Genomic DNA, 26,403 nt, shown 5'->3' on the forward strand with positions numbered 1-26,403 from the left:
AATTTCCTGAAATCAGAAACAGAGCCAAATATCTGAGGTCCTCCTGGCATACTCCTCCCAAATGAGCTATCTCATTTAGGCTGATAAGACTACTCTATAATGTGGATGGCGGGGGGCATTAACTTGGATGTCACTCTGTGTGGTCACAAAGTTTACAAACGCAACTATGGAAATGGTCTAAGTAGGGAAGAAAAGATCTGCCCTATACATACCTGTTCTACAAATGACAGGTTGGTCAGATGTAGGATGAACTGCACAACATAAGGAGTTAGAAAGTTCATCTTTGCTGTTGAAATCCAATAAATCAGTGATAAAGGATTGTTCTCTAAAACATGGTAATTTTCTTTAATGTGAAATCTAATTGTAATTTCCAAGATACAAAAAGAGTCTTTTCTTTCACCCTCAAACATATTTTTTCATTCAAATTTAATTCCCAACTACAAACTTTAGAATTTTAACATTAAGTATAAAAGAAAAGAAATCATGGGAGTTTTAACAAACTAAAGAATTTATATAAGACAAGAAAAATAATTAAGGAGAAAATTTAGGCAATTTACAATTTCTATTTAAATGTCACCTAGTACTTGTTATAGATGTATGATAATGATTTAAATTAATATAAAGAAATAGACATAGATATATTTACAATAAAATTTCTTATCCTATGAATTCATGGTAAAGGTTTTATTTCCATATATGCTTTTGTCTGAGAATTACCATTATCCTATTTTTAAAAAGTACAATACATCTACCATCTTGGAGGCCTTATTCCATTGTAAAGATGAAGTTAAAATATATTCCTGTAGCTATTGGAATGAAAAGACTTAATCCAGAGGTTGTGACTGTATTAGTGTCCTATCACTGCTGAAACAAATTACCACAAACTTTGTGGCTTAAAACAGCACAAATTTATCTTATAGTTCTGGAGATCAGAAATCAGAAATGGGTCTCACTGACCTAAAATTAAGATGTTGGTAGGGCTGTGCTCCTTCCTGGAAACTCCAGGGGATGATCTGTTTTTTCGCCTTTTCTGGCTTCCAGAGCCTTCCTGCATTCCTTGGCTTGTAGTCCCCTTTCATCTTTAAAGCCAGCAATGGCTGGTTGAGTCTTTCTCAAAGCACATCACGCTGATGCTGACTCTTCCACATTGAAAGACCCTCATAATTACACTGGGTCCACCCAGATATTCTAGGGTCATCTCCCCATTTCCAGGTCAGCTGACTATCAACCTTAATTCCCCTTTGCCACATAACCTCACATATTCACAGGATGTGGGCATCTTTGGAAGTCCATCCGTTATTTGCCTACCACAGTGACTATTTGAACTTTCATTTCTCAAAAGGAGGTAGATTTCAGTTTTTGGTATTAATTTAGTGAACAGTACATAGCAGTCAACCAGTGCTGAGAGCCCAGAACAATCTATGTGAGGACTGGTGAGATACGCAAGAGTGTCAGGTATTGTGAAATGTCCCAGATTTTATCCAACTTGCAAGCTGACAAGTGAACATGCCACAGTTTCATGAATACCAGTAGAATATACGAGATCCATGAGAAAGAAACAAAAGACAGTTTATTAGAGTAATAGCAGTGTCCAGAATATCACTGTTTTTCACAGGCAATACAAAGGAAGCAAAGAGATACTGAGATGTGAAGTGGATTATGTTACAAAAGAGGAATTGTGAGCTTAGGGACCCTGAATCTTTTATAATGGGCAGTAAGCATGCCTGCCTTTTGCTCCACGGGGAGACACTGTCTCTAACTTCCAAGGCTGTCTGCTATGTAAACATCCTTGAAAAGTTAGTCCAGAACAAAGGCGGCCTGGCCTGTGTCTCTGCTTACGAGATGTGCAGAAGTGTGAGAGACTCATAGTGAATTGTCTCCCAAAAAAGAGATAGCAACATACATATTTAAAGTAAATAGGTAAAATTAAACAAGAAACAGCTTGTGATTCCCACATTATTTTCCATGTATTTCTGAGGACACAGAATGCATAGTGTTCATTTTGCATATTACTGTAACTTCTCATCCATGAGTTAGATATATTTTTGTCCTTGTGCTTTATAGAATCTAAGGATAAGGCCCACACACATGAAGATAACACAGCAACTTAATTTCATAGTATATCAGAGGGAAATCACAGGATATAATCAAGTTTAACTATAAAGTGGGTGGGTTTCGGTTTTCATTTGGTTTTGGTTTTTTGTGGGTTTTTTGTTGCTTAGAAATACATCCATAAACAAATAATGAAAAAAATGTGGTCTAATGTACCCATACTCTAAATGAGCATATATCCATCTTTAAGGAAGCAGCAGGTGGGTCACTATTGACTAAAAAACATTCATTGTATGGATAAGACTCATTAAAAAACATTCACTGTATGGATAAGACGTGTAACATCTTTGCCTTCAAGGCACTTATTCGGTAACAGTAAGAAATTAATGAATGACTAAGAAAATTAATAACAACAATAACAGGCAGTAATTAGGTCTCTACAGGTAATTGAAAGAGTGAGGAGTGTAGTGACTGGTTGATCAGGAGAGCCTGTCTTAGAAGCTGAGATTTAAGCTGAGATCTGAGTGACAACAAGGAAGAAGAAATAGCCAAAATAAAGAGCCAAGAGCAAGAACATTCTTGGTGAGTCTTGAGAGGTGGCTGATGTGACTAAGCTAGTGGGTAGAAGGACACTCAGCAAAAGTGAGGTTGGACTACATACCATGTTTCCCTGAAAATAAGACAGGGTCTTATATTTATTTTTCCTCAAGAAGACACCCTAGGGCTTATTTTTGGGGGATGTGTTATTTTTCCCTCAAAGCCTCAGCTTGCAGCTGGCACAGGATGGCGGGACCTGACAGAGACAGCCGACCTTGTTGGTGGGGCTGCCCGCACCTTTCCTGTCACCTCTTGGATAGTAGCTGTCACAATGGGGCAGATGAGAAGAGCTGCTCATCTTCTTTACTGCTCCCAGACGAAATGCATGGGTTGTGCATATACACTGCGTAGCCACACCCATCACTAGGTCTTATTTTCGGGGTAGGGCTTATATTGCGCAAATGCTCAGAAAACCTGATAGGGATTATTTTATGGGTAGGTCTTCTTTTCGGGGAAACACGGTACTTGGAGCAGATTATGCATGGCTTTTTAAACCAGGGTAGGGGTTGGGGTTTCACTTAAGTGCAGTGAGAAATGACTGCAGGATTTTAGGTAGAAGTGTACACTATTTGACATGAGTATTATTAGCAGGACCACCCTGGCAGCTGTATGAATTAGAGTCTGCGGGGAGAGTAAGAGGTGCAGCACAGAGAGCACAGAGACATCACTGCAGTGGTCCAGGTGAGAGGCTACGGCATGGGCTAGGAAGGTGGTCTTAGAGGTGGACAGAGATGTAGATGGGTTGGGGATATGCTTTGGATAAAAAGACAGAAGGTTGTGAGATGTAGGAGAAATAGAAGAATCATTGATAACACTTAGCTTTGGAACTTGAGTACCTGAGATGTGGAAAACTGAAACAAGGGCAGATTGGGAGGAGGGATAAGGAATCAAGAGTTTTGTTCTATCCATGTTAAAATCAAGATGCCTGTAAGATCTTTAAATGGAAATGTCAATGCAGTTGTAAATGCAATTCTAGAGTTCTCTGAAGGAGTCAAGACCACAGGACAAATTCATGAGCCTTCAATAAGTAAAAGGCACCATGTGGGATTGTAAGAGATTGCCGTGGATGAGAGTGTGGGGAGAGGATTGAGCCTAGAAGAGGAAGAGACCAAAAAGTAGTTGTCAGGAAAGGAGAAAGGAAGGACAGGGCACCTGTATCCTCTGGCAAACCAATGCCTTTTATTGAGCCACTGCTCAATAGTCAGCTACTGTGAATTTTTCCTGTTGAGGACTTTCTCCTGCATCCTTCTCAGAATTTCCTTTGACTGCAAAGAGGAGCTTACCTGGATGTGCACGGGAGGTTATGCCTCTACTTGATCCTCCCAGACAGCCTCTAGCCCAGGACAGATGCAGGGATATAACAGCCCAGTCCCCCCGCCCCTGTAGTGCCAGACAGGCTCCAGAGCTCTGATGGGATACAGCTGAGGCTCAATTTCTCCTGAAACCAAGTCTTTGGTCTCTCCTGAAACCTTGGGTCTTTCCCCACCCTGTCCAGATTCCCTTACTCCCTTACAGGTTTCTCCTGAGAGTACCCAGAGCACAAAAATCTGTTTCAGGATTTCCAAGAAATATAGTGTAACAGAATCCAAGAGGAAAGAAAAGGAAAAGTGTTTTAAGAAGAAGGAAGTTGTGGGTCAAATCCCAGGGGTAGGTTAAGTAAAATTAAAGCATAGAAATAACCACTGGATTTAGCAATAGGAAAGTCATTAGTGACCTTGAAAACAGGGGTGAAGTGTTGGGAAGGAAAGTCTGTTTGAAGTGGGCTGTGGAGAAAATGTGAGAAAGCAAACACAATGACTAATAGATGATTCTTGTAAGAGCTTTTGCTATGAAGGGGAACTAGAAAATGAGGAAGAAGCCGGAGGTATTTTTCCCCTAAGTTAAAAGATAGTATAGTTTATTTATATGCTGATGAAAATCATCCCATAGAGAATCAGAATCTAATGGGATAAATACAGGGATACGTGCGGAATCAAAATCGTTTAGATGAGAGGAGAGAGGATCCAAAGTGCAAGTGGGGACTGGCCTTAGCTAAGAGCAGGAGCTTCATCAGGGTAGTGGGAAGGAAGGCAGGGAAGGTGAGTGAAGGTCAGGTCAGTGGATTGTTTTGGTGACGGAAGGATAAGGGAGGTCCTGATAGCATCTGTTTTCTTAGCGAAATATGAAACAGTCATCTGCTGGGTGGAGGAGATGAAGAGGTGTGAGGAAAGAGAAAAAGATTATTTGAAAAGCAATCTAGGCAAATGCAGTAGAGTGGCTGACAGCCACAGTTGGTTATCTGATCTAACTTAGCTCCCAAGATGTTGTAAAATGGATAGATGACCCAGGGAAAGACACTTTATCTGGATGATGCAGTAACCACACGGTCCTTGGCTAAAAAAGGATACCATGTGAGCCGAATTCTGAGCTCCACACCCAAGAATGTGACCTGTGGAAGATTAAGAGGGTTCACCAAAATACCTCAAATTGCAAAGAATTTCAAAGTCAAAACTAAGATGAAGTGAAAGGAGCTGAAATCATTCTTCATAGAACAGAATAACCAAAGGAAGATTCACTGTTAGCCTTTAAGTTCACAAAGGTCTCTTAAAGACCAGTTGGTAGCAGTTATACTCTGTTGCCATGGCAAATATGTCAGAGCTTTAGCACAGATTACTTAAATTTTACAGAAAGGTCCAGAGACTTTGTAGCAAGGATTGACATACTTTTGAGAAGTACCTGAAGACCCAACCTAGATGATTCATTAATTTGATTATTTTTATAGGTCAATTATATTTTTTGAATGTCATTATATTGATATGTCTATATTTTTATTATATACCTAGTACTATTCTCAATACCAAAGAAATGACAGTGAACAAGACACACAAGATCCCTCTCTATAATGCTTACCTGCTGGGAAGTCAGACAATAAATAAGTAAATAAATAATTTGGATAATGAGAAGAACAGTTATATTGGGTCATTAGAGAAGCTCTCTCTAAGGAGATGGCACTTGATATTAAATATTTGGGATACCTTATTGTTCCAAATGGTGTTTTCCTAACAAAGAGTTGCAGAAATGGCAGGTACCCAGAAAGGCATATGCAGTGAGTGTTTCATTAGCAACAGTCTCTATGGTTACAGGTAGTTCCTGAGGGAGGGCTTTAGTCATATAACAAATAACTACATGGTAAGTTTGAAAACTTGCATCTTTTCAATAATTATCTATAGCATGAAGTTCTATTGGCATTTTAAGAAAGTAACTGTCCCTTGGAAACTGTCATGTTGCTATAGATTAAAAAATATCATTGCCAATAACTGATTTCTTACAGACCCATGACCCAGGGAATCACAGCATCTTACAATTAGAAGAAAATTTTATAAGTCACCTATAGTCTAACATACATAATGCAGGTGAACAACTATAGACCTTCCTCATGATAACACCCAGTAATGGGGTAGTGCTTTTATCTTGGTAGAAGTTCTATCTATCTATCTATCTATCTATCTATCTATCTATCTATCTATCTAGTTTTTTTATGTTTAGTCTCTCTGAAACTTCTACACAACTATTCTAAAAGCAATCATAAAAAATATTTGTACTCCCTCTTCTCTCTCCCACACAACAATCTTTCAGATTTTTGGAGATTGCTATCATTTTTCCTCTGAATCTGCTCCATTGTCCCCTTAACCATTTCCCTGAGGGCATAATTTCCAGACCCCTGACCATCGTGGCCACTCTCTAATTTTTGTGAGTACTCCACTCCGCACACATGGAGCCTGGGGTGAGACAGGAAATGAGATCTCATAGCACAGATGCTTGTGGGACCACTGGGTCTCCCTCAAGCAGAGGACTACACTCCTATTAATCCAGCCTAACATGGCATGCACTCTTTCAGCAACAGGACCCATTATTGATGCATAATTAATTGTGTCTGTGGCCAACAAAAACCCCTAAGTTCACTGTCAAGCAGATATCCCACATCCTGGACTTGAGCAATTGAATTCTTTCCTTAACCTAAATGTAGGAATTTACATTTATCCCTGTTAAAAAAAATTGTATCCTGTTGGTTTTGGCTCTTAAGATATCTCCAGTGGATCACTCTAAATTCAAAGTCTCAAACTGGACAATGTCCATGGACACATTAGATCTGTTTTTCCTGTCCTCACTTTGGTTAATAAACCCTCCATTCTCATAATCCTATGGTGATCAAACATTGGAACTAACTAGAACTTCTTTCTCTCTCTCCATCTAAATTCAATCTGTCACTTAGTTCTAGTCTCAGAATTCTTTTTAGATATACCTTTTTCAGCTCTACTCCATTGCAATAACCCTAGCACTAGTACACATCACTGCCTGCCTATAGTATTACACAGCTAAAGAATGCAAAGATGTATTATTACTTAAATACCCTTAATCCAATCTTACTAGATTATATCTAAACAGCTGCACAAATGATCAGTCCATAAGGAATTTCCCTACTCAAAACATCCTAAACGTTTCCAACCTCTATGTAGCCTTTTCTATATCTCTGTAAACTTGCCCCAAATAATGTCTGTCTATCCTAACTCTTCATAAATTTGATTTGATTTCTTTGATTGTATCGACCCACTCATACCTCAAAGTTATAACCTTTCTGTGGCCTGCCTTAAAATAGACGTGTGTTTCCTCTTTCATCATGGATATGAGATAAGCATCTCAATGTCCATTGATGCCTTTGGATTATCTAGAATGTAGATTCAATGTATAGGAATCATTTTCTAAGTAGGAGAAAAGAAAATAAGAAATTTAAGAAGAAAAAGTACTGAATAGTTTATTAACGACGATACTAATGCTAACATTGAAATAGAATTTAATATGTTCCAAACACTATGCCAAGCAATCTTGAACATTGCCTAATGTGGACCCCACAATAACCCTGATTTTATAGAAAAGACATTTGAGGTGCAGGCTAATATTTATGGTGAAATGACATAGCTTTACTCTGTGGCTCATACTCCTAACTTCTACTCTACACTGTCTTCAGTAATATGCTGCCTATTTTTAAAAAGAATTTACTATTGCTCAGAATGATCATACACATGCATTTGGTAGAATTATATATATGCATATACCCATACACGTTCACACACACAATGGGATTTATATACAACACATGGAATTCTCATGTTAAATATTCTTGTCCTATTGATGTGCATGCTCTTTGGTCAGTTTTGTGCATCAGGCAAAGCACAGGCTTTGTAGACCATACATGTTTGCTATACAACATACTAGATATGTGATCTCAGGCAAGTCACTCAAATTCCTAAGCCTCCCTTTCTTTTTTACAATGGGGATACTAGCATTTACTTCTTAGGCTTGCCTTAAGGATTAGAGACATTTTAATAAAGTGTCTGGCAAATAGTAGATATTAAAATATTAAATGCTAACTATAATCTTTTAGGCCCAGGAGAAGACTGTGGAGCAAAATGTTAGACATACATGGCACTAGAAACACAGTTGGTACGTAATATATATGTTAAGACTTCTATCAGTTTTCAAATTTTAAGCCTGCTTGTTTTCTTAATGATTTCTAACTCATTTTTTTAAAAAAGATTACTAAATTCTCAGCTGCATTTTTTATGAGGTATGGAACATTAAATTTAATAGGTTAGAAACCATGATTAAATTACAAACATATATTTATTACCCAGTTCATGGTGAAGAACCACACATGTCAGGTTTAGCTGCAGAAGCAATGCCCGTAAACATGCAAAAGGATCAGAAGGCTTCCATGTTCAGGGTCAACCATGGGCACAGGAACCTGAAGCAGCCTCGCTGGCAGTGCCAAGGCACAACTCCACGGTCAGCTTTGTTCACCCTTGGAACTCTCTAACCATAGCTGTGGGGCACAGTTACTAACAGCAATCCTATTTTCCCCTCCTGTGATATTTGACTGCATTTAGAACATCACTTTGTTTTATAAATTCCAAAAGGGGAATATCTGATGGAAACTAAAAGACTGATATATCTTTCCAGATGTTTGGGCCAAAATTTAAGGAACATTTTTAGACTGAAATAGTTTAAAGAACCATTCCTGTACATATCAGAATTTATAGAGCAGTGAATTCCATCCACTGAATTAAGCCCGAACTCATAGCTTGAAATCTGGATATGACTAAAAAATGAAGTTTTAAACTTCATATTATTTTTTTAAAAAATAATATTGGTTTCAACAGAACTTTTAAATACACCATTCTGATGTGACAATGATCCACTAGAGATGGTTACTGGCTGGACCACCACCAGTTCACCAGTTTCTTCCTGGTCCCCTTTTCTCATATATGTTACCCACTGGAAGCATGTGAGTTTTTTCAACCTCTCTGTGAAATAGATGGCCCACAAAAGAAAATCCCATCCTATTATTTAATAACTTGCACCACCCATTACTTCAAACTATTTCTTGCAACTTCTTTTTTGTCTCTGTGTATGTGTGTGGTGAGAACACTTAGCAAATTTTCAGTATTTGGTATAGTATTAACCACAGTCACATTAGATCTCCCAAATGTATCTGTCTTCCATAACTGAAACTTTGTACCCTTTGACCACACCTCCCCTTACCTCTCTCCCTTCAAACCCTTATAACTACCACCCTACTCTCTGTTTCTATGAGTCTGACATTTTTAGATTACACACATAAGTAATATCACATAGTATTTGTATTTCTACATCTAGTTTATTTCACTTAGCATAATGTCTTCCAGGTTCATCCATGTTATTGAAAAGGGCAGAATTTTCTTCTCTTCTAAGGCTGAATGATATTTCATTGTATATACAGTCAAGCATTGCTTAATGATGGGGATTCCAAAAAATAATAGGCAATTTTGTCATTGCACGAACATCCTAGAGTGCCCTTACACAAACCTAAGTGGTATAGCCTACCACACACATAGGCCTAGGCTATACAAACCTACACAGTATGTTACTGTACTGAATACTGTAGGCAGCTATAACACAGTGGTAAATATTTGTGGATTTAAACACCTAAATATAGACAAGGTATAGTAAAAATAGTTATTATAGTTTTATAGAACCACCATTTAATACGTGGTTCATTATTGAGTGAAACAGCTATTATACATCACATGATTGTGTATATATATATATGGTATACATCTATAAATACACACATACCACATTTTCTTGATACATTCAACCATTGATGAACATTTTCGTTAAGTTTATTACTAAGCATTTTATTCTTTTTGTTGCTATTGTAAATGGGATTGTTCTCTTGATTTCCTTTTCAGGTAGTTTATGGTTTGTATATAGAATTATGATTGATTTTTATATATTGATTTTGTAGCCTGCAACTTTACTGAATTCATTTATTAGTTCTAACAGGTTTTTTGTTGAGTCTTTAGGATGTTCTAGGTATATGATTATGCCATCTTCAAATAGAGATAACATTATTTCTTTTCCAATTTGGTTGTCCTTTTCTTGTTTAATTGTTCCAACTAGGACTGAGTATTGGAAAAAAGTGATGAAAGTGGTTATCTTTGCCTTATACTGGATCTTAAAGGAAAAACTTTCAGTTTTTCCCCCACTGATTATGATGTTAGCTGTGGGGGTTTCATGCATGGCTTTTACTATGTTAAGTTCCTTCTATACCTATTTTATTGAGAGTTTTAATCATGAATGAATGTTGAACTTTGTTAAATGCTTTCCTTGCATCTATTGACATGATGGCGTGGGTTTTTTTCTTTCATTCTGTTAATGCATTAGATCACATTGACTGATATGTACATGTTGGGGTCCTCAGTGGTGAAGGCTACTGGGGTCCACCTGATCTCTTTCTCTTTTGTATATTAGTGATTCATGTACATATTTTATCTCTGCTAATAAGTTGGAAATTTTGCAATGACAGAGCTAGATGTGTTTCATCTAGCATTCAAAAAACAGTGTCAAGCATGTAACAGCTGCTCAATAAATATTAGTTGAATGCTGTCTGCTTAGATCATTTCTGTAAGCTAATGGTTCAAACTGTAGAAAACTCATCATGACGCCACATAATTTTTTTTTTCAAAATCAAATATCTTTTGAGCTCAGTCTGCTCCAGTCTGCCCAGCTTGATTCATTTCCTTCTAATGGGCTCTGTGCTTCCTTTATTCTAGTCATCTGCTCATTATCACTAACCCCTGTATTTAATTCAACATAGTGTCTAACATACATAGGCCTAGAACTGAGACTAGGCAACCTCTCTTACATTTAATTATTATATGCTTGTAGCTGTTAATTACCACTAGAAACCCTATGCTATTTATGTCTTTCAATTACTTGTTTTTAATGATATTCATGACTAACTTGAATAAAAACTTTTAAACACACACACACACACACACACATATATATTTATATAAGCTCAAATGTTCATCTTTATCTGGAAGTCTGTCTTCTTAATGTAAATCATAGCTTGGTGATACCATTTTGGAACAAACTATTAGATCACTTGACTATAACATAATATTTCACACACAGTAGCTACTATGAAGGTTCTGAAGGGATGTTAGCCATTATGTGAAATGTTAATCTTTAAATTCCTTAAGGAGAGTGAATACTCACATTCACTATAACCAAATAGTAGATAATAGAGTGTCAGACTCTGTAAACTATTTTGTAAAACTAACTGAATTAAATTAATGAGAGAAAAATAACATGGATTTTACATTTTTGAATTAATATGTATATGACCAAGTGGGGAGCATTACGGTTCACCCTCTTAACTTTTAGAAATGCCTCTTTTTAGAAATCTGTGGCATCTTTAAAACCACTGTTCAATACAACTGCCAAAATGCTGCTTCTTAAACCAGCAGTTCCTGAAGGAATTTGCTTATGTGAATAACTGCCAATTTCAAAACTATCATTTAATTTTGCAGTAACTTTCTAACATATAAAGTCAGATTTCTCAAAACAATTATAATTTCATTAGAAACTGAGGGAGGTTTACAAGGGCCACCATGGTATATAATCTCTAGATACTTTGTGGAGACCTCTACAACCTCTTAGTTCTGGCCCCTTAAAGACCAAAGTTAAGGCCAGTGTCATGGAATTGGCACATCTCACTCACTAAATGTAGGAAGGGATCTCTACTGCATTCGTAGTAAAAGTATTAACAAGGCATTACCTTTTAACACCCTGTCAGAAGCTTCATAAGGAAAGAATACATAAGGAAGGACAAGTGTTCCAAATCATCAGAAAAGAGAATTACAACACAAAACTGACATTCAATGAAAACGTAAAATCCTAAGTGTTTGGAAGAACTAAGCATTTGGAAATCTGAATGAGAGCAGGGGTAAAATTTCCTAAGTAACCAGTATGGATAAGGCATTATAAATGAGGTAGGTAATGTTGACCACAACTTTAGGAACTAGGAATGATGAGGCCCATTTTACAGACAACTCCAGTGAGGCATGGAGGAATTTTATGAGCTGTTCTATATCACCAGGCTGGAAAATGAGGAGAAGGTCAATTAAGTCTCTTCTACGTGCCTGCCTGCCAGCTAGAGGGAGAAGCTGGAGTTCCAGTAGAGTCTGGGAGGCTTAATGCAGGCCTGGGCTAGGGAGCAGAGGCACAGGAGGAATAAAAGGAGCTTGGGGCAGATAAATTCTCTAGGTGCCCCTGCACCAGGACCAGATACAACGGATACAATAAACCAGGATAATGCATCCCTGTTTTAATAGCCAGGCTTAGAAAATAGGAGGAATCACCTACTTGCTGGAGGAAGAAAAGATTTCCACTGGATGAGACGGGAGAAAGGAAAGGCCTGTGCTGACCAACAGTATAAATTATATAAGATCCTTTCTGTTCTGCTAGGGCTAGAGAGAAAGACCAGAATACCCAAGGAGGAAGAGATAGGGGAAGTCTTTGCATGTGGACATCTCTCTCCTGTTCCTCTGCATAATTCTTACCCTTCAGATGTTAGCTCAGTTGTTCTTCCTCAGAATCACCTTCCCCAACTCCTGAGAAGAGACTCTCATGGCACAATACAAATCTCCTTCACAGCACTTTTCACAATTGTAATTTTGTATTTATTTGTATGTTTGATTACCTTTCCCCACTAAACCTGAGAATAGGGATACATGAATGATTTTGTTCCTTTTTATATTGCCACCACCTAGCAGAGTCTACTACAGGCACACATAGCTAGCTATTAAATATAAGAATGAATGAATGAAGTTGATTGGGTTAGGGGTCATTAAGGACAATAAACACATGAAAAGGAGAGATTAGGGACACAGCAACAAATTTGCAAACTACCCAATTATGCTTGGAGTTGGCATTATTTACTGTCAGTTGTTTATGGTCAAATAACAAGTTTTGGCAGACCATATCTTTGTCCTGGGCGGCTACACAAGTGAGCAGCAGAAGGGGAACATTGCCACACTGCCATTAGACTTTACGATGCATGGCCACAAAGCTGCACACAATTAGAGATGATGGCTGTTTGTTTCTTTGGGGATTTAAAAATTATGGATAATTTACCTATGAGAGACTTTTATTCCTATGTGATTCCATAATCATGATGGTACTGTGTTTGGTTAAGCTGGACTTTGAAAATTGTTTCCATTCTATTCCATTGAAGTTGACATTATATGACTTACTAGGTGCCAAGTAATAAGGACAGCACAAGGTCTTTGCCCTCAAAACTCATAAAGTGCTCCTTTGAAAATTATTGACATCCCAGCACTTCAACAGTCATAGGCCAAATGCATTCACTATAAATTAGGACATTAACCCATTTTTTTTCTTACCATTAGAAGTGATTGGAATTTTGCAAAGCTTCACTAATCAAATTAGCAAAGTAAAAAGAAGAGGTAGGATCTGTATTCTCTAAAGAACTCCCTCTCTCCCATTTAATCATTATTGCTACTTACACCATAATGTTAATACTAATCATAATAGCAACTAAAATTTATTGGAAAGTTCTATGTGCCATGGAATTTTATATATGTTAACATTTAATTTAATCTCCAAACATGAAGTCAGGGACCATATTTTGTACACACTTGTATCCTCAGGAAATGAATGGTAAATATTTGTTAAAAGAATAATGTACAAAAATGGGGGGTGGGAACAATCCATGCAGTGTTCAAATCCATGCAGGCAACTCAGTTTTTGTTTTTAGGAACTATAAATTGAACACTACACCGTGGTAAATTTTACTCTAAACAAATAGAATAATTAAACAATAGAGCTGAAAGCAACCTCCAAAGAGACCTCATTTTATAGATGTGTATACTGTTTGGGTGACCTTTGACAAGTAACCTCTTCCTGAACCATAAATTTTATTAACAGTATGAGGGTCATAACGTCCTTACAAGATTACAGAAAATGAATAAAGAACTCCTAGCATTGTGCCTGGCTCCCAATAAATGGTTGATATTATTCTAGTTGATTGCATTGTGTGAGTGCAGAAATTTTAAAGTATTATCTTTAAGAACTTCAATAAAATCACGACTTTTTTAATACTTTGCATGCTGTGGAAGATATGACCCAAAAATCAGTACATTGGGGCAAACTGGACTTCCTATGATGACAAAAGGCTAGCCCAAAACACAAGCACAGAATAGGCAAAGCTAAGTGAAGCAAAAGTAGTAGGTGGATAGGTAGTTCCGATCATTATTGATAAAAAGTATGACCTGTAGCAACACAAGAAAGAATTAAAACTAACTTTTGAAAAGTACATTTGGGAAATTCATAGAAAACTGATAAATAATAATTATGGTCATTGAACTCTCACATACATGTTGCCAAGTTATGAAGCCCAGTAGGACACTCTGGGGACACATGTGGCCTCTGACACGTCAGCTGACAGCCACAACATGCCTTGCACCTTCTACCCGCCTTATTTTCTCCTTAGTGCTAATCACTACCTCACATCCTATTTTGCTTAGTTGTTTCTTACATCTCTTCTGACTAGACTGTAAACTCTATGAAGGCAGGGGTTTCCACCTGTTTCACCCATTATTGAATCACTAGTTCCCAATGCCTGAGACACAGATGGTGCTCAACTCTTATTTGTAGATTGAACAAATGAAGGCAGAAATTGGGGCCCAGAGAGATTAAGTGCTTTATATTCAGCTGGTAAGTAGCTGAACCAGTTATAGATTTAATCATGGTTATAATTGATAGGATGTAAATACTATAAATCTTATAAAAGTAAGAAATTTAGAGGGAGAAGAAAGGAAGGAGAGCTGAAGGCAGATTATAGAGGCTGATACTGTCATCTTACAATGTGAGGAGTAAGAAGAGACTGTAGTTAATGAAAGAAGAAATAAAAGTGTAATAATATTAAATGATAACTATGGAGAAACTAAACATATTAATATAACTTTATTTGTGTGATGAAGAAGAATGATGTCTAAAATAGACAAATCAAAAAAAGATGAGTTCAAAGTGGTTACATATGGAGATCAGGATTAAGGGTCAGGGAAAGTAGACAGAAGATAGCTTCTTATTATCATATATTTTTTGTAGTATTCAATTTTCTTTTTTTTTAATTTTATTTATTATTTTTTTTATTCAACCTCAAACTTGTGTTCTATCAATTTTCTTAAAACAATATGCAGTAATGGAAATAAAATTCAAGCGAGGGAGAGAATGGGTTTGTGGCTCAGTTAAGTCCTACATTTTATTTGCACAGAAACTTCTCTGTCCCATTAGAAAAGTCCAAGTTCTTGTACTATAACTACAAGTGCACTCTTTGAAGTTACTGCTGAAGAGGAAATTTGTGAATATTACCCCATTTCTTGTAAAGATACAACCGTTGATTACAAGTTCAAATAAATTTTTAAACCTAAAAGGAAATAATGAAAGGTGAAGGTAAGAAAATAGAGATTTATTTTTTTTGGAATTCTGATCTCAAAATTAGTGAGCTACAATCCCTTAGCTGTGTATAGCTATGTTCTTTTAGTGTTGATGACAGTTCACAAGTAAACAGAAAGAAAATTACAAAGGTAAGATCCCTTGCCTTCTCTCAACCTCAAGATTTTAGAATCTTGAGTTTCACACTGTTAGGCAGAAATGTTTTACACAAGCATCTGGGATTCATTCATGTCAACTGTAAAAGAGTATTCTTTATATAATATATTAACCTTCTTTTAAAGACTATTTCAGAAGAAATGAACTTATTTTCTATTCCCTGCCAATACTCCATTTCAAAGTTTCAGCCTGCTCTAGGACACTAAAAAGGAACCCCCTTTTCCTACATCCTAAATGTCTCTTCACTCCACATGCAAAAGCTTCAGGATGGTCCCTAGGATCAACAGCATCTCCAGGATCCTCAAACCTACTTGCAGATGTGAGCCCCCATGGGAGATGAGCAGATCCAGGCTTCCAACCCCTTTCCAGATGACAGCCTCCAGAAAGATGAGCATTGCAGAGACCTACTCCTCTGATTCCAGATGTGGGCCAAAGAGCACATGTATAAATTGCAACATCTTCTCTCCCTAGCACATGTAATTCCCTAAACCAGAAAGCTTTCTGATGTCTCTCCAACACCACACTGCATTGTCTCCAGAGACATCAAAGTCTTATTATTCTGTCTCTCACCTCTTTTCTCTCTTCCTATTTTCCATCCTCAATCCAAAAAGATAGGCTGTTCCTCACCTGGGTCAAGATGCTTATCTCTGGGCACACTTTGGAAATTAGGTTATTCTGAAGTAGTAGAATCCTCAGGCCGGGCAGTCTTCCTAATGCTGAAGGCATCTTTTTCATCTTCTTCCCATTCAAAGTAATAATCTTAGTGTTTTTACCACCATACAATGCTTTTATTAACAATCTCTCAGCCATGATCTTGGAAGAGAAGTAGAAAATGAAGAAGGTAACCATTAAGGATTAGAGTTCTTTATTATGCAGCTTTAGAACCTCTAATTGCAGAATTTTTGTGTCATGGAAACAAAAACATTCTGACATCGCAATATTGAAGGTGGAAGGCACTAAATGATTTTCTATGTAAAAGGTAGGGAGAAGAAACGGCTGGTCCAGGTTTGGGGCAGAAAATGTACAAGATAAGCCTACGATATCTTATGCCAGAGACATGGAATTTATCAAAGACTAATGAAATCACATCAAAAAAACACAGAAGCCAACTTCTAGGAGCTCCCAATAGTCTAAAATATTGAGGATCAGAAAAAATAATCTAGAGTGGACTAAAACACAAAACATATTAAAATCTAAGAGCTCATAATGGCATTTTATTTAAAAAGGAACTTATTAATCACATTGGGAGTTGCTAGGGCACCGACTCAATCTCAAAATTGATAAAGGAAAAAAAACTTAAGCATTTACTCTGCTCTTCCAATACAAACTGCATGTCAGTATAACCTAATAGTTAATAAAGTTCTTACTCACAGAGGAATTGAAGTTAATAAATGAGGGAGGAAAACAGCTTTGGAAAAAAATCACTATTTTTGTAAATTCTAATAAAATAATGAATCTATGCAAAAATCATAATTGGATGCTAAAAGTATTAGATGAAAGGTTGATGAGAAATTTAATAAGTAAGTGATCGGGCTAATAACCCACTAATCAATTTTAGCATCATTAAAATTGAGACAATCACATATTATAAGCCTTATGAAGTGATGCAATAAAAAGTACATAGCACCACCTATGAAATGTTCTTGCCCCCAAATTAAACCTGAATCTAATCATGGCTTCAAGATGTAACTACCATTTACAAAAATAGGAGGACTAGAGAAGACATTTGTCTCAGGGAAGCACTCAGACAAATCTATAACACGGAAAATTCTACATGGCAAATGACACAAAGTTTCACCAACAAATCAATGCCATTAATAAAAAGGACGGGAAACTGCTATGGAGTAAACTTAAGACAAATAACCACCAAATGCAACGTCTGGACTGTATTTGAATTCTTACTTGAATAAAATATCTGGGAGTCAATCAGGAAAACTTGTTCATGGGCTAGGTAGCAGATGATAGGAAATATTCTGTTATGTGTGAAAATGGTGTGATGGTAGTTTTAATTTTTAAATGAGCTTAACATTTAGAAATGCAGACTGAAATTTTCAGGTGAAATATAATGATGTCTTCAGGTTTCTTTAAAATAATCCAGGGGGCGGGGGAAACTGAGTGGAAGAAAACAGATCAAACAAGATTGAAAAAATGTTGATAATTATTAATGCTGAGTAATAGGTACATAAGAGTTCATTATACTAGTCTTATTATATTTGTGTATGTTTAAGAAGTTCCAAACGAAAGATTAAAACAAAGACAAAAAGGAGAGGAAGGAGGATGAGCTGTACCCAGAGATAGTTGATCCCAACCCTATTTGTACCCAGATATGAGGAGGCCTGGAGGCATTTGGGTACATATATATATGTGCCACATTTAGATTGCTGAACTTGAACACTGTAACTTGAACTTTATAAAATACATTCTGTACTAAAAGCACTCTGTACACAAATCAATTCTTCCTTTGGAATTCAGACTTCATTTGTTCATTCAACTAATATTTACTGAGCACATACTACCTGCCCGACACTGTTGTAGGCACTGGAAATAGAGGAATGAATGAAAAAGGAAAAAAAAAAAAAAAAAAAACTTTTTTCAGGGAAAATACTTTCTATTATATAGTAGGAGAAGAAAGACAACCAAGAAGAATAAGCAAATCTAGCATGTTAGATGGTGATCGGTACCAAGGAAAAATAATAAAGCAGGAAAGGGAAACAGGGAGTACAGGAAGAGAGAAGTTCACATGTTTAAATAGGATGACCAGGGAAGGCTTCGGGGAGAATGCTGTTAGAGACAAGACCTTTTCCAATAAGAAGGTAAAGCAAGTACCAAAGTTATAAGAAAAAGGATCACTAAATTTATAAAGGTATTATAATAATAAACATCTCTAGTGTCACAACTGTAAAATAAGAGGTGCTGATTAATAGTGACATTCAGTTGCTAAAATGATAAAATAATTTTTCAGCTTCTTAATCACTGCTCTTTGACTTATCTCTTCCAAACTTATCTTTCAACCGGTTGACTCTGAAATTAGTTTACTTTCCTAAGAATAATAAAGCTAATACTATCTAAACAAACTGATAAGGCTTTTTAAAAATCTCATGATAATTATCATCTCTAAAGTAATTATTGTGTGGCTGTAACACAGCTGACGCTGTTCAAACACTGGCAATTTATTAACAGGCCACTGCAATCTAACACTGCTTTCTGTTAATTTGCTGAACTCAGAAAACATTCTAGGTCCAAACAAAAATGGTAAACATTCTTGATTCCCTTTTCTCCCTTCCTTCCATTATGCAATCAATACTGTTAATGCCACCTGTTCCAATTATCTATCACTGGGAAACAAATCACCATACAACTTAATTGCTTAAAACAAGATTTATTTACAAATCTTAATTTGGGCAGAGCTTGCATATACTTCTCTTGGTGACAGCTCAAGGGCTAGAAGCATAATTCATCTAAAGGCTCATTTACCTACATCTGGTGGTAGATGCTGGCTGTTGGCTAGGATCTCAGAGTGGTCAGCCTACACATGTAGCCTCTTCAATGTGACTTGGGCTTCCTCCCAACATGGTGGCTTGGTTCTAAAGGTGAGCATCCCAAGAGAAAGTGGAATGGAAGCTGTATCACTTTCGTGGCCCTGCTTCAGAAGTCATGCAGCATCACTTCAGCTACATCCATTTCACTAGAAGCAAGTCACTGAGGCCAGCCCATATTCAAAAGAAGACAAATTAGACTCTGCCTCCTGATGGCAAGTGACCAAAAATTTGTGGACATGTTCTAAAATCTATCACAGCCCACCCTGTGGTCATGAGCTATTTAGACTCCTTTCATATGCACAATAGAGATACTCTTTCCCAAGAACCCTCTTACCCAAAAGTTTCATCCATTAAAGAATCAGGTCCAGAGATCTTGTCATCTAAATTAGGTCCAAAGGTGGGTACAGCTCCTCAGGGACAATTCCTTCAGTTCAGTTTGAGTACAGTTCATTGACTTGGCGACCTATGAACTAAAGACACAAGTTATCTGTCCCCATATATCCAGAATACAATAATGGGTGCAACACAGGGCAGGCAATAGTCCCATTCAAAAAAAAGAGGAAAAATCAGAGAGACAAAGCAGCCACTGGTTCATAGCAATCCTGAAATCTAACTAGGCATGTTGTCAGTTCCTTGATTAGGGCTCAATCCTACTGCCTAGGGTTAGCTCTTGGTTCCCTTCTTTGGGCTCTTGATTCCATTCTCTGAATTTCTTTCCTTTTCCATAAAAGGTAACCAATGTTTGCCAAGTAGTTTTCTCAGACTGCTTTCTGTCCATAGAAGTTCAAGTTTCCAAAGGCCTCTCTTCATATTTTTTTTCCTTTTTTTTTTTTTTAGCTACAGCTTTATTGAGCTATAATTCAATGCACCAATTTAAAGTATACAATTTGGTTGGGCACAGAGACTGATACCTGTAATCTCAGCACGTTAGGAGGTCAAGGCAGGAGGATCGTTTGAGGCCAGGAGTTCAAACCCAGCCTGGGCAATACAGTAAAACAAACCCCGTCTCTACAAGAAAATTAGCTGTGTGTGGTGGTGCACACCTGTAATCCTCGCTACTTAGGAGGCTCAGGCAGGAGGATCACTTGAGCCCAGAAGTTTGAGGCTACAGGGAGTTATGATCGTGCCACTGCACTCCAGTCTGGGACACAGAGTGAGGCCCTGTCTCTTAAATAATAAAAGTATACAATTCAATGGCTTTTAGTATATTCACCAAGTTGTATATGATCACCACAATCAATTTTAGAACACTTTCATCACCCCAAAAGAAAGCCTGTAGCCTTAACAATCACTCTCCATTCCCCCCATTGACCCCAACACAAGTGCATGTTAATTCTTGAGTGGATTGATAAAATGTGGTATATGTATACAATGGAGTACTACTCAACCATAAAAAATGAATTAATACCTTTTGCAACAATCTGGATGGAAATGGACAACGTTCTTATAAGTGAAGTATTGCAAGAATGGGAAAACAAACACCACATGTACTCACTATTAAATTGGAACTAACTGATCAGCACTCACATGCACAGATGTAAGTAAAACACAGCAGAAATAAGGCAGGTTGGGGAGAGAGGGGATGGGTACATGTACACTAATGGGTACAATGTACACTATCTGGGTGATGGGCACACTCATAACTTTGACTCAAGCAGGACAAAAGCATCCACGTAACCAAAACAGTTGTATCCCACTAATATTCTGATATTAAATATATATATATATATCACCAACAGCCTCCTGGAGTGACCTTAGGCCCTTGTTAAGCCTCTTAAAAGCTCTTCTTAACAAACACTCAAGGCCCAGTCCCAAAACTCTTACTACATGACTTATTTTGTTGTAGCAGCAAATTCTGTGTCGAGATTCAATTAAATATATATATAACAAAAACAATTAGGAATTATATAGAATATGGTATTTATTTTATGAATTTGAGCTTATGTAATTCTGGAAGCTGGATAAGCCATTTATGTGCAGCTTTTGCTTTTTTCTTCTTCTTCTCAGCTACTTCTGGGCATTGACAGCCGTTGCTCTTGTGCCAGGAGATGTGCCTGCCCAAGATCCAGACCAGCTAAAGAAGATCTGGCAGGAATGGGAGAAACTGCAGGCTCAGCTGTGAATTCAATCCATGACCCAGCAAATCAGCAAGTGTGCGTGATATTAATAACTGAAGCTCCTTTACAGATTGCATTGATTTTCCAAGCTCCCTTTTCACTTGTGACTTTCAAACTTTGTGCATAATGTCTCTTCTAGCCAGGACTGACCTGAAACTACACAGAGAAGGGGATCCTGGGATAGAGTCTGAGCTTAGCTTAGTTGATTCAATACAGATGTATCACATCACCACCATTCACATCTGTCTGCTTCTCTTTGCACTGCTGATATCATAGGCCAAAGTCTAATCACCTCTTACCTGCACCACTCTCTGCTTCCATTATACACTCTGCATTGCACTGTCACCAGCCATCTTTCTACAATAAATCTATGCCTGCAACATACAATCTTGTCATGACCCTTCACTGCTTAGAAGTTAAAATCCCAATTATTAAGACTAAAAATTAATCACAGTCTAGCCCCAACTATTTCACATGCCACTTCCTTTAACTAACCCTGTACTCTACCCTTAGGAGACCACTTGCTATTCCGCAACAGCATGGAGTATATTTACCCCTTTGCTCAAGCTGTTCATTTGGCCTTTATACCTTTTTTACCTCTCTACCTCCCTGTTTCTAATCCTTTGAGGAACCTGATAAAATATTTCTACTGTTGTTTTTCTTGAACCATGACCTGCCCAGGCATAATTAAGTGCCTCAACATCTATGTTTAAAGAGGACTTTATACAAACTCCAGTTTCGCATTTTATACTTTGTATTTTTGTTCTTTTCATATTTTTTCCTTGCTATATTAAGCCACGTTTGAATAGCATTCTCTAACATCATACTTGGTATGGGGCAGACATGTACTAAATGTTCATTAAGTTAAATTGACAATTTTACTTGAGATGTTGTCCAAAAGAGTACCTTATTTAAATCTATCAGTGGCATAAGTTCATACAAATATAGGAAAAAAGAAAAGTGAGGGTCACAGAAGTTAAAAACATCAAGTGACTACTATTTGGCAGGCATTGTCCAAGATGCATAGTATACAAATGAGACATAGTCATTGTTCTCAAAGAGCTGACAGTCTAGAAGGAAATTAGAAATGATATGAGATAATTCATTTATCAAATATTTACTAAGTACCCATTACATGCCAGGCACCATTACAGCACTGAGGCACTGGGAACACTTCCTGAACAAGATAGATTATTGGCCCAGATTAGAGCATTGGCTTCTACCATGAAGCCAACAGTGCAACACAATAAGGTAAACGCTAATTTAAAGAAGTACAGAAAGAGGCAAAGAGCCTGGTCTGTTGGTTCAAGGAAGATTTCCTGCTGTTGAGTCCAGTCATAACGGAGTAAAAAGAATTAACCAGTTGATGAAATAAATATGAAGGGGGGAAAAATATTTAAATAAAAGAATCATGAAGAAAAGGTTCAGAGGCATGAAAAACACAGAGCCATGGGGAATATAAATAATTAATTCTAGCGCATAAGTCTAAAAAAAAGAGTGATGGGAGATGACACTGGAGGGGTACACAAGACCAGTCTTTCATGAAAGCTCTCCTTTAAATACCACAATAAAGAGAGGGGGAACAACTGGAGAGTTTAGGTGAGATCCAGAATTTATTTTAATCAGATATGGTAAGATGCATATACATGGAAGTGATTGTCATGAAGGAAGTCTGTACTCAGATCCCTAGAAACAGGAGGCTCGGCATGCCATGCAGGGCCACGTGTTCAGGAGGGCAGTGAGGGTAAAGTCCAGGCCAGAGCGTTTATTGGGATTTCCACGAGAAAGACAAAGCAGGGAAGGACAGTTTAGGACATGCTAGTTTGAGTAATTCTGGTGGGCCTGAGGCCATAGGGGTGGTCCCTAGGTGTCTCGTACCTGGCCTTGGGATAATAATGAAGGGAAACTCCTAAGGTGCATAGGCCAGACAGAGGAGGTGTGGCTCAGGACTGTTAGTTTGCATAAGGCATGCTCCAGTCTGTGCCCAATCTTTGCTATCTCCAATAAGAGCAGTCTCTCCCAAGCCAAACAGGTTTTTTAAGATGTCAAAGCATCATGATATACAGAACATTTTAAAAATATAAACAATACAGGAAGGCCATATTCAGATTTGTATTTCTGGCAGTTCACTTGTGTAACATAAAGGAAGAAGGTTCAAGGGAATAAGACTGGAGGCAGGGACAGCAATCATTAGTATGAGGCTTCGGTACTATTCCACCTAACAGAGAAAGAAGGGACAGAGATGAAATGATAGGTTATAACACGGGGAAGATTGTGACAAACCACAATTTAGGATGTGAAGGGGGAGATGAGAGTTGGGTAATAATTGGCAGTGGATTGCTGTGGCATAGATACAGGTTTATTAAGACATTTAAACCAAAGAAGATATAGAAAAAGTGATAGAGTTTGCTCTTTTAAGGTTTTGAGTTTTGACCTGCATCTTAAACACCCTCTCTATGGATGGCCTGCTGAAAATTAAAGGGTTGCTGATCTCTCTGCTGTAGAGATTAGCTTTGTGGAAAGTCAGCATCTGGAGCTTTCCCAGCAACCAGAAATCAATCCATTTGGCAGAAAAATTGAAAAATCACCAGATTTTTTGAGACAGCATCAGCCTGTGAATTCAGCACAGAACTAGGAACCTAAAGTTGAATGTTAATCTAGACAGAGTTATTGACTTACTATGTAAACTTAGAAAGTCAGTCAAACTGGCTATACCTATCTCTCTTCTCATCAGTAAAACAACAAGAAATACCAAGCTATTCCACTGAGATTGTGTGGGAAATAGCTAACTCATGATTATAAACTACTTGGGAAGTATAAAGTGCTGTGAGAATGCTAAAATATATAGCATCCTAGGACCTCAAGGACCCTCAAAGTAAAACAATCATTAATTTTATTAACACAGGGAAGGCTCATTCTACTTATTAACACTCCATAATACAAAAGAACCCGGCTAATTCTTACTATCAGAGGGACTTTTGTGACAAATTTAAACATTTTGAAAAGCTGGAAAAATGCATGAAAAACAGAAGTTTATAAACACAGGCTATGGCAGAAACCAATGGACTATTTGATTTGTTTTGGCAAGCTTATTTTGTGATTAAAACGTGATCTGACACTTGGGGTAAAAGTTTCAAACATGGGTAGATGCTTCATGTACTTGAAAACTACCATAGAAATTCTGTCCTGTAATAAAGAAGGGTATTAGGTTTCCCTTGGTTAGTTTTCTTTTTAAATATGGAAATGGAAGGTTTGATCTAAAGGGCTTTGGGTTCTCAAAGGCCTGCCTTCTAAGGTCACTTGCTAGCTATGTAGCTTGAGCAAGTTATTTATTCTTAACCTTTTCAAGTCTCATTTCCATTACCTTTAAAACAGAGATGAAATATCAACCCCTGCTTTCTGTGAGGAGTAAATAAGCCACACATCAAAGCATTTAACACACTACTGGGCACAAAGTAAGTGCTCAAGGAAAGGTAGTTATGTTTGCTTTTGTACAATCTCACATACACATCCAAATCAAGACCTCCACTTTTTTGTCAACAAATATCAGGTGTGCATGCACTACCCTTGGGGCTGATAGGTGCTAACACATGCCCAGTGTGGGACCTATCTCCCTGCTGCCACTTGCATGCCACTATCCTCTTCTTTATACCAGCTTTACTTCAACTTATTACTTAGATATCTGAGTGCACTCTTTTTTTTTTTTTTTTTTTTTTTTTTTTTTTTGAGACAGAGTCTCGCTTGTTGCCCAGGCTAGAGTGAGTGCCGTGGCGTCAGCCTAGCTCACAGCAACCTCAAACTCCTGGCTCAAGCAATCCTGCTGCCTCAGCCTCCCAAGTAGCTGGGACTACAGGCATGCGCCACCATGCCCGGCTAATTTTATATATATATTAGTTGGCCAATTAATTTATTTCTATTTATAGTAGAGACGGGGTCTCGCTCTTGCTCAGGCTGGTTTCGAACTCCTGACCTCGAGCAATCCGCCCGCCTCAGCCTCCCAGAGTGCTAGGATTACAGGCGTGAGCCACCGCGCCCGGCTCTGAGTGCACTCTTGTTAGAGGGGTTCAAATGAGGGTCTTGGTTGCAAATGTTATACAAACCCTTAAATTGGTTATATGGTTGAAAATATATTAGCAGTTCACAGACTTTAAAACAGGAAGAGATTTATAAGGAATAGAGTTATCCATTCTTAATTTTGTCCAGTAAGGTCGTTTTTAAAAATTCACTCTCAACTACTATCACCATAATTTCATAAAAGGACATTTTAAACCTTTATGCTAAAGGAATATAACATATACATTTCTTTAAATTAAATAAATTTGCTTTATGAAAAAGTCACTATCTTGTACGAAATTTTGTTATTTTGCCAATGGGATCAGTTTATAGACCAGCATTTACTTATCACCAGGATGAATAAACCTCTCGATATTCTACTCAAACACACACATACAAATACATATACATATTTTTTATATTTTTCAGAAGCTTCTACCAAATATTAAACACCATAGAAAACAAAAGGAAGTAGCTAATCAAAGTAAAAAGTAGCAATGAATAGATTAGAAAATAGAACATTGAGATTAAACCAAGACCAGTAAGATAGCTAAACATCCACAAAGTCTAATTAAGTAAGGAATAAACCAAAAGGGGGAACATAAAGGGAAATGGTCTAAGATAATGCCAGGGTTTTGGCTTGGGAACTAGGCATCTTTGACTGAGACAAGAAATTTAAGTTAGCAGACCAGGTGGAGATGGTGGTGGGCACATAGGAACAGGAGTGCATGCCCAGCCACCACTCAGCTCTTGTTGAGTGCTGCCATAAGGAAATCCTGGCTATGTTGACTGCCTTTTTGAGAAGCTGGAAATATGGATTTTTAGGTGAAATCTCCCAGTTCTTACATGCTACCAACCAATGCCTTTGGTTTCTTGGATATATCACTTCACAGGCCAAACAAAATACATCTCAGGGCCACATTCAGCCCACTAGTTTGGAAACTGTGATATAGTATGAGAAAGAAGGTCAGGAGTAACATACTGAAGGATGGTCAAAAAAAAGAGGCTCAGAACACGCTTAAGGAGGAAGAAGCAGCCAACAGTAG

The 26,403-nt window shown here is 37.5% G+C and overlaps 1 protein-coding gene and 1 long non-coding RNA gene across 4 annotated transcripts in view; one reads left to right on the plus strand and one right to left on the minus strand.

Moving 5' to 3' along the window:
• The window catches only part of LRRC69 (leucine rich repeat containing 69), a 91,471-nt gene extending 71,849 nt beyond the window's left edge, over positions 1 to 19,622 (minus strand). For 2 of the 3 annotated variants that reach the window (XM_020288915.2, XM_020288912.2), the window contains exons 1-2: positions 19,522 to 19,622; positions 16,276 to 16,461 (exon numbers count right to left, since the gene is read on the minus strand). In XM_020288915.2, coding sequence (XP_020144504.1) covers positions 16,276 to 16,458 — 183 coding nt within the window. In that variant the 5' untranslated portion in view covers positions 16,459 to 16,461; positions 19,522 to 19,622. Of the gene's footprint in view, positions 1 to 16,275; positions 16,462 to 19,122; positions 19,233 to 19,521 lie in introns of all 3 variants that reach the window. The other variant, XM_020288913.2, reaches the window with a different exon arrangement.
• On the plus strand, positions 5,771 to 21,282 carry LOC105869112 (uncharacterized). The gene is made up of 3 exons (XR_012920184.1): positions 5,771 to 5,817; positions 8,072 to 8,130; positions 21,195 to 21,282. It is a non-coding gene; the product is annotated as an uncharacterized LOC105869112 (long non-coding RNA).
• Positions 21,283 to 26,403: the final 5,121 nt, after the last annotated feature.

Source organism: Microcebus murinus, chromosome 7 (assembly GCF_040939455.1).
Source record: "Microcebus murinus isolate Inina chromosome 7, M.murinus_Inina_mat1.0, whole genome shotgun sequence".
NCBI classification, from domain to species: domain Eukaryota; kingdom Metazoa; phylum Chordata; class Mammalia; order Primates; family Cheirogaleidae; genus Microcebus; species Microcebus murinus.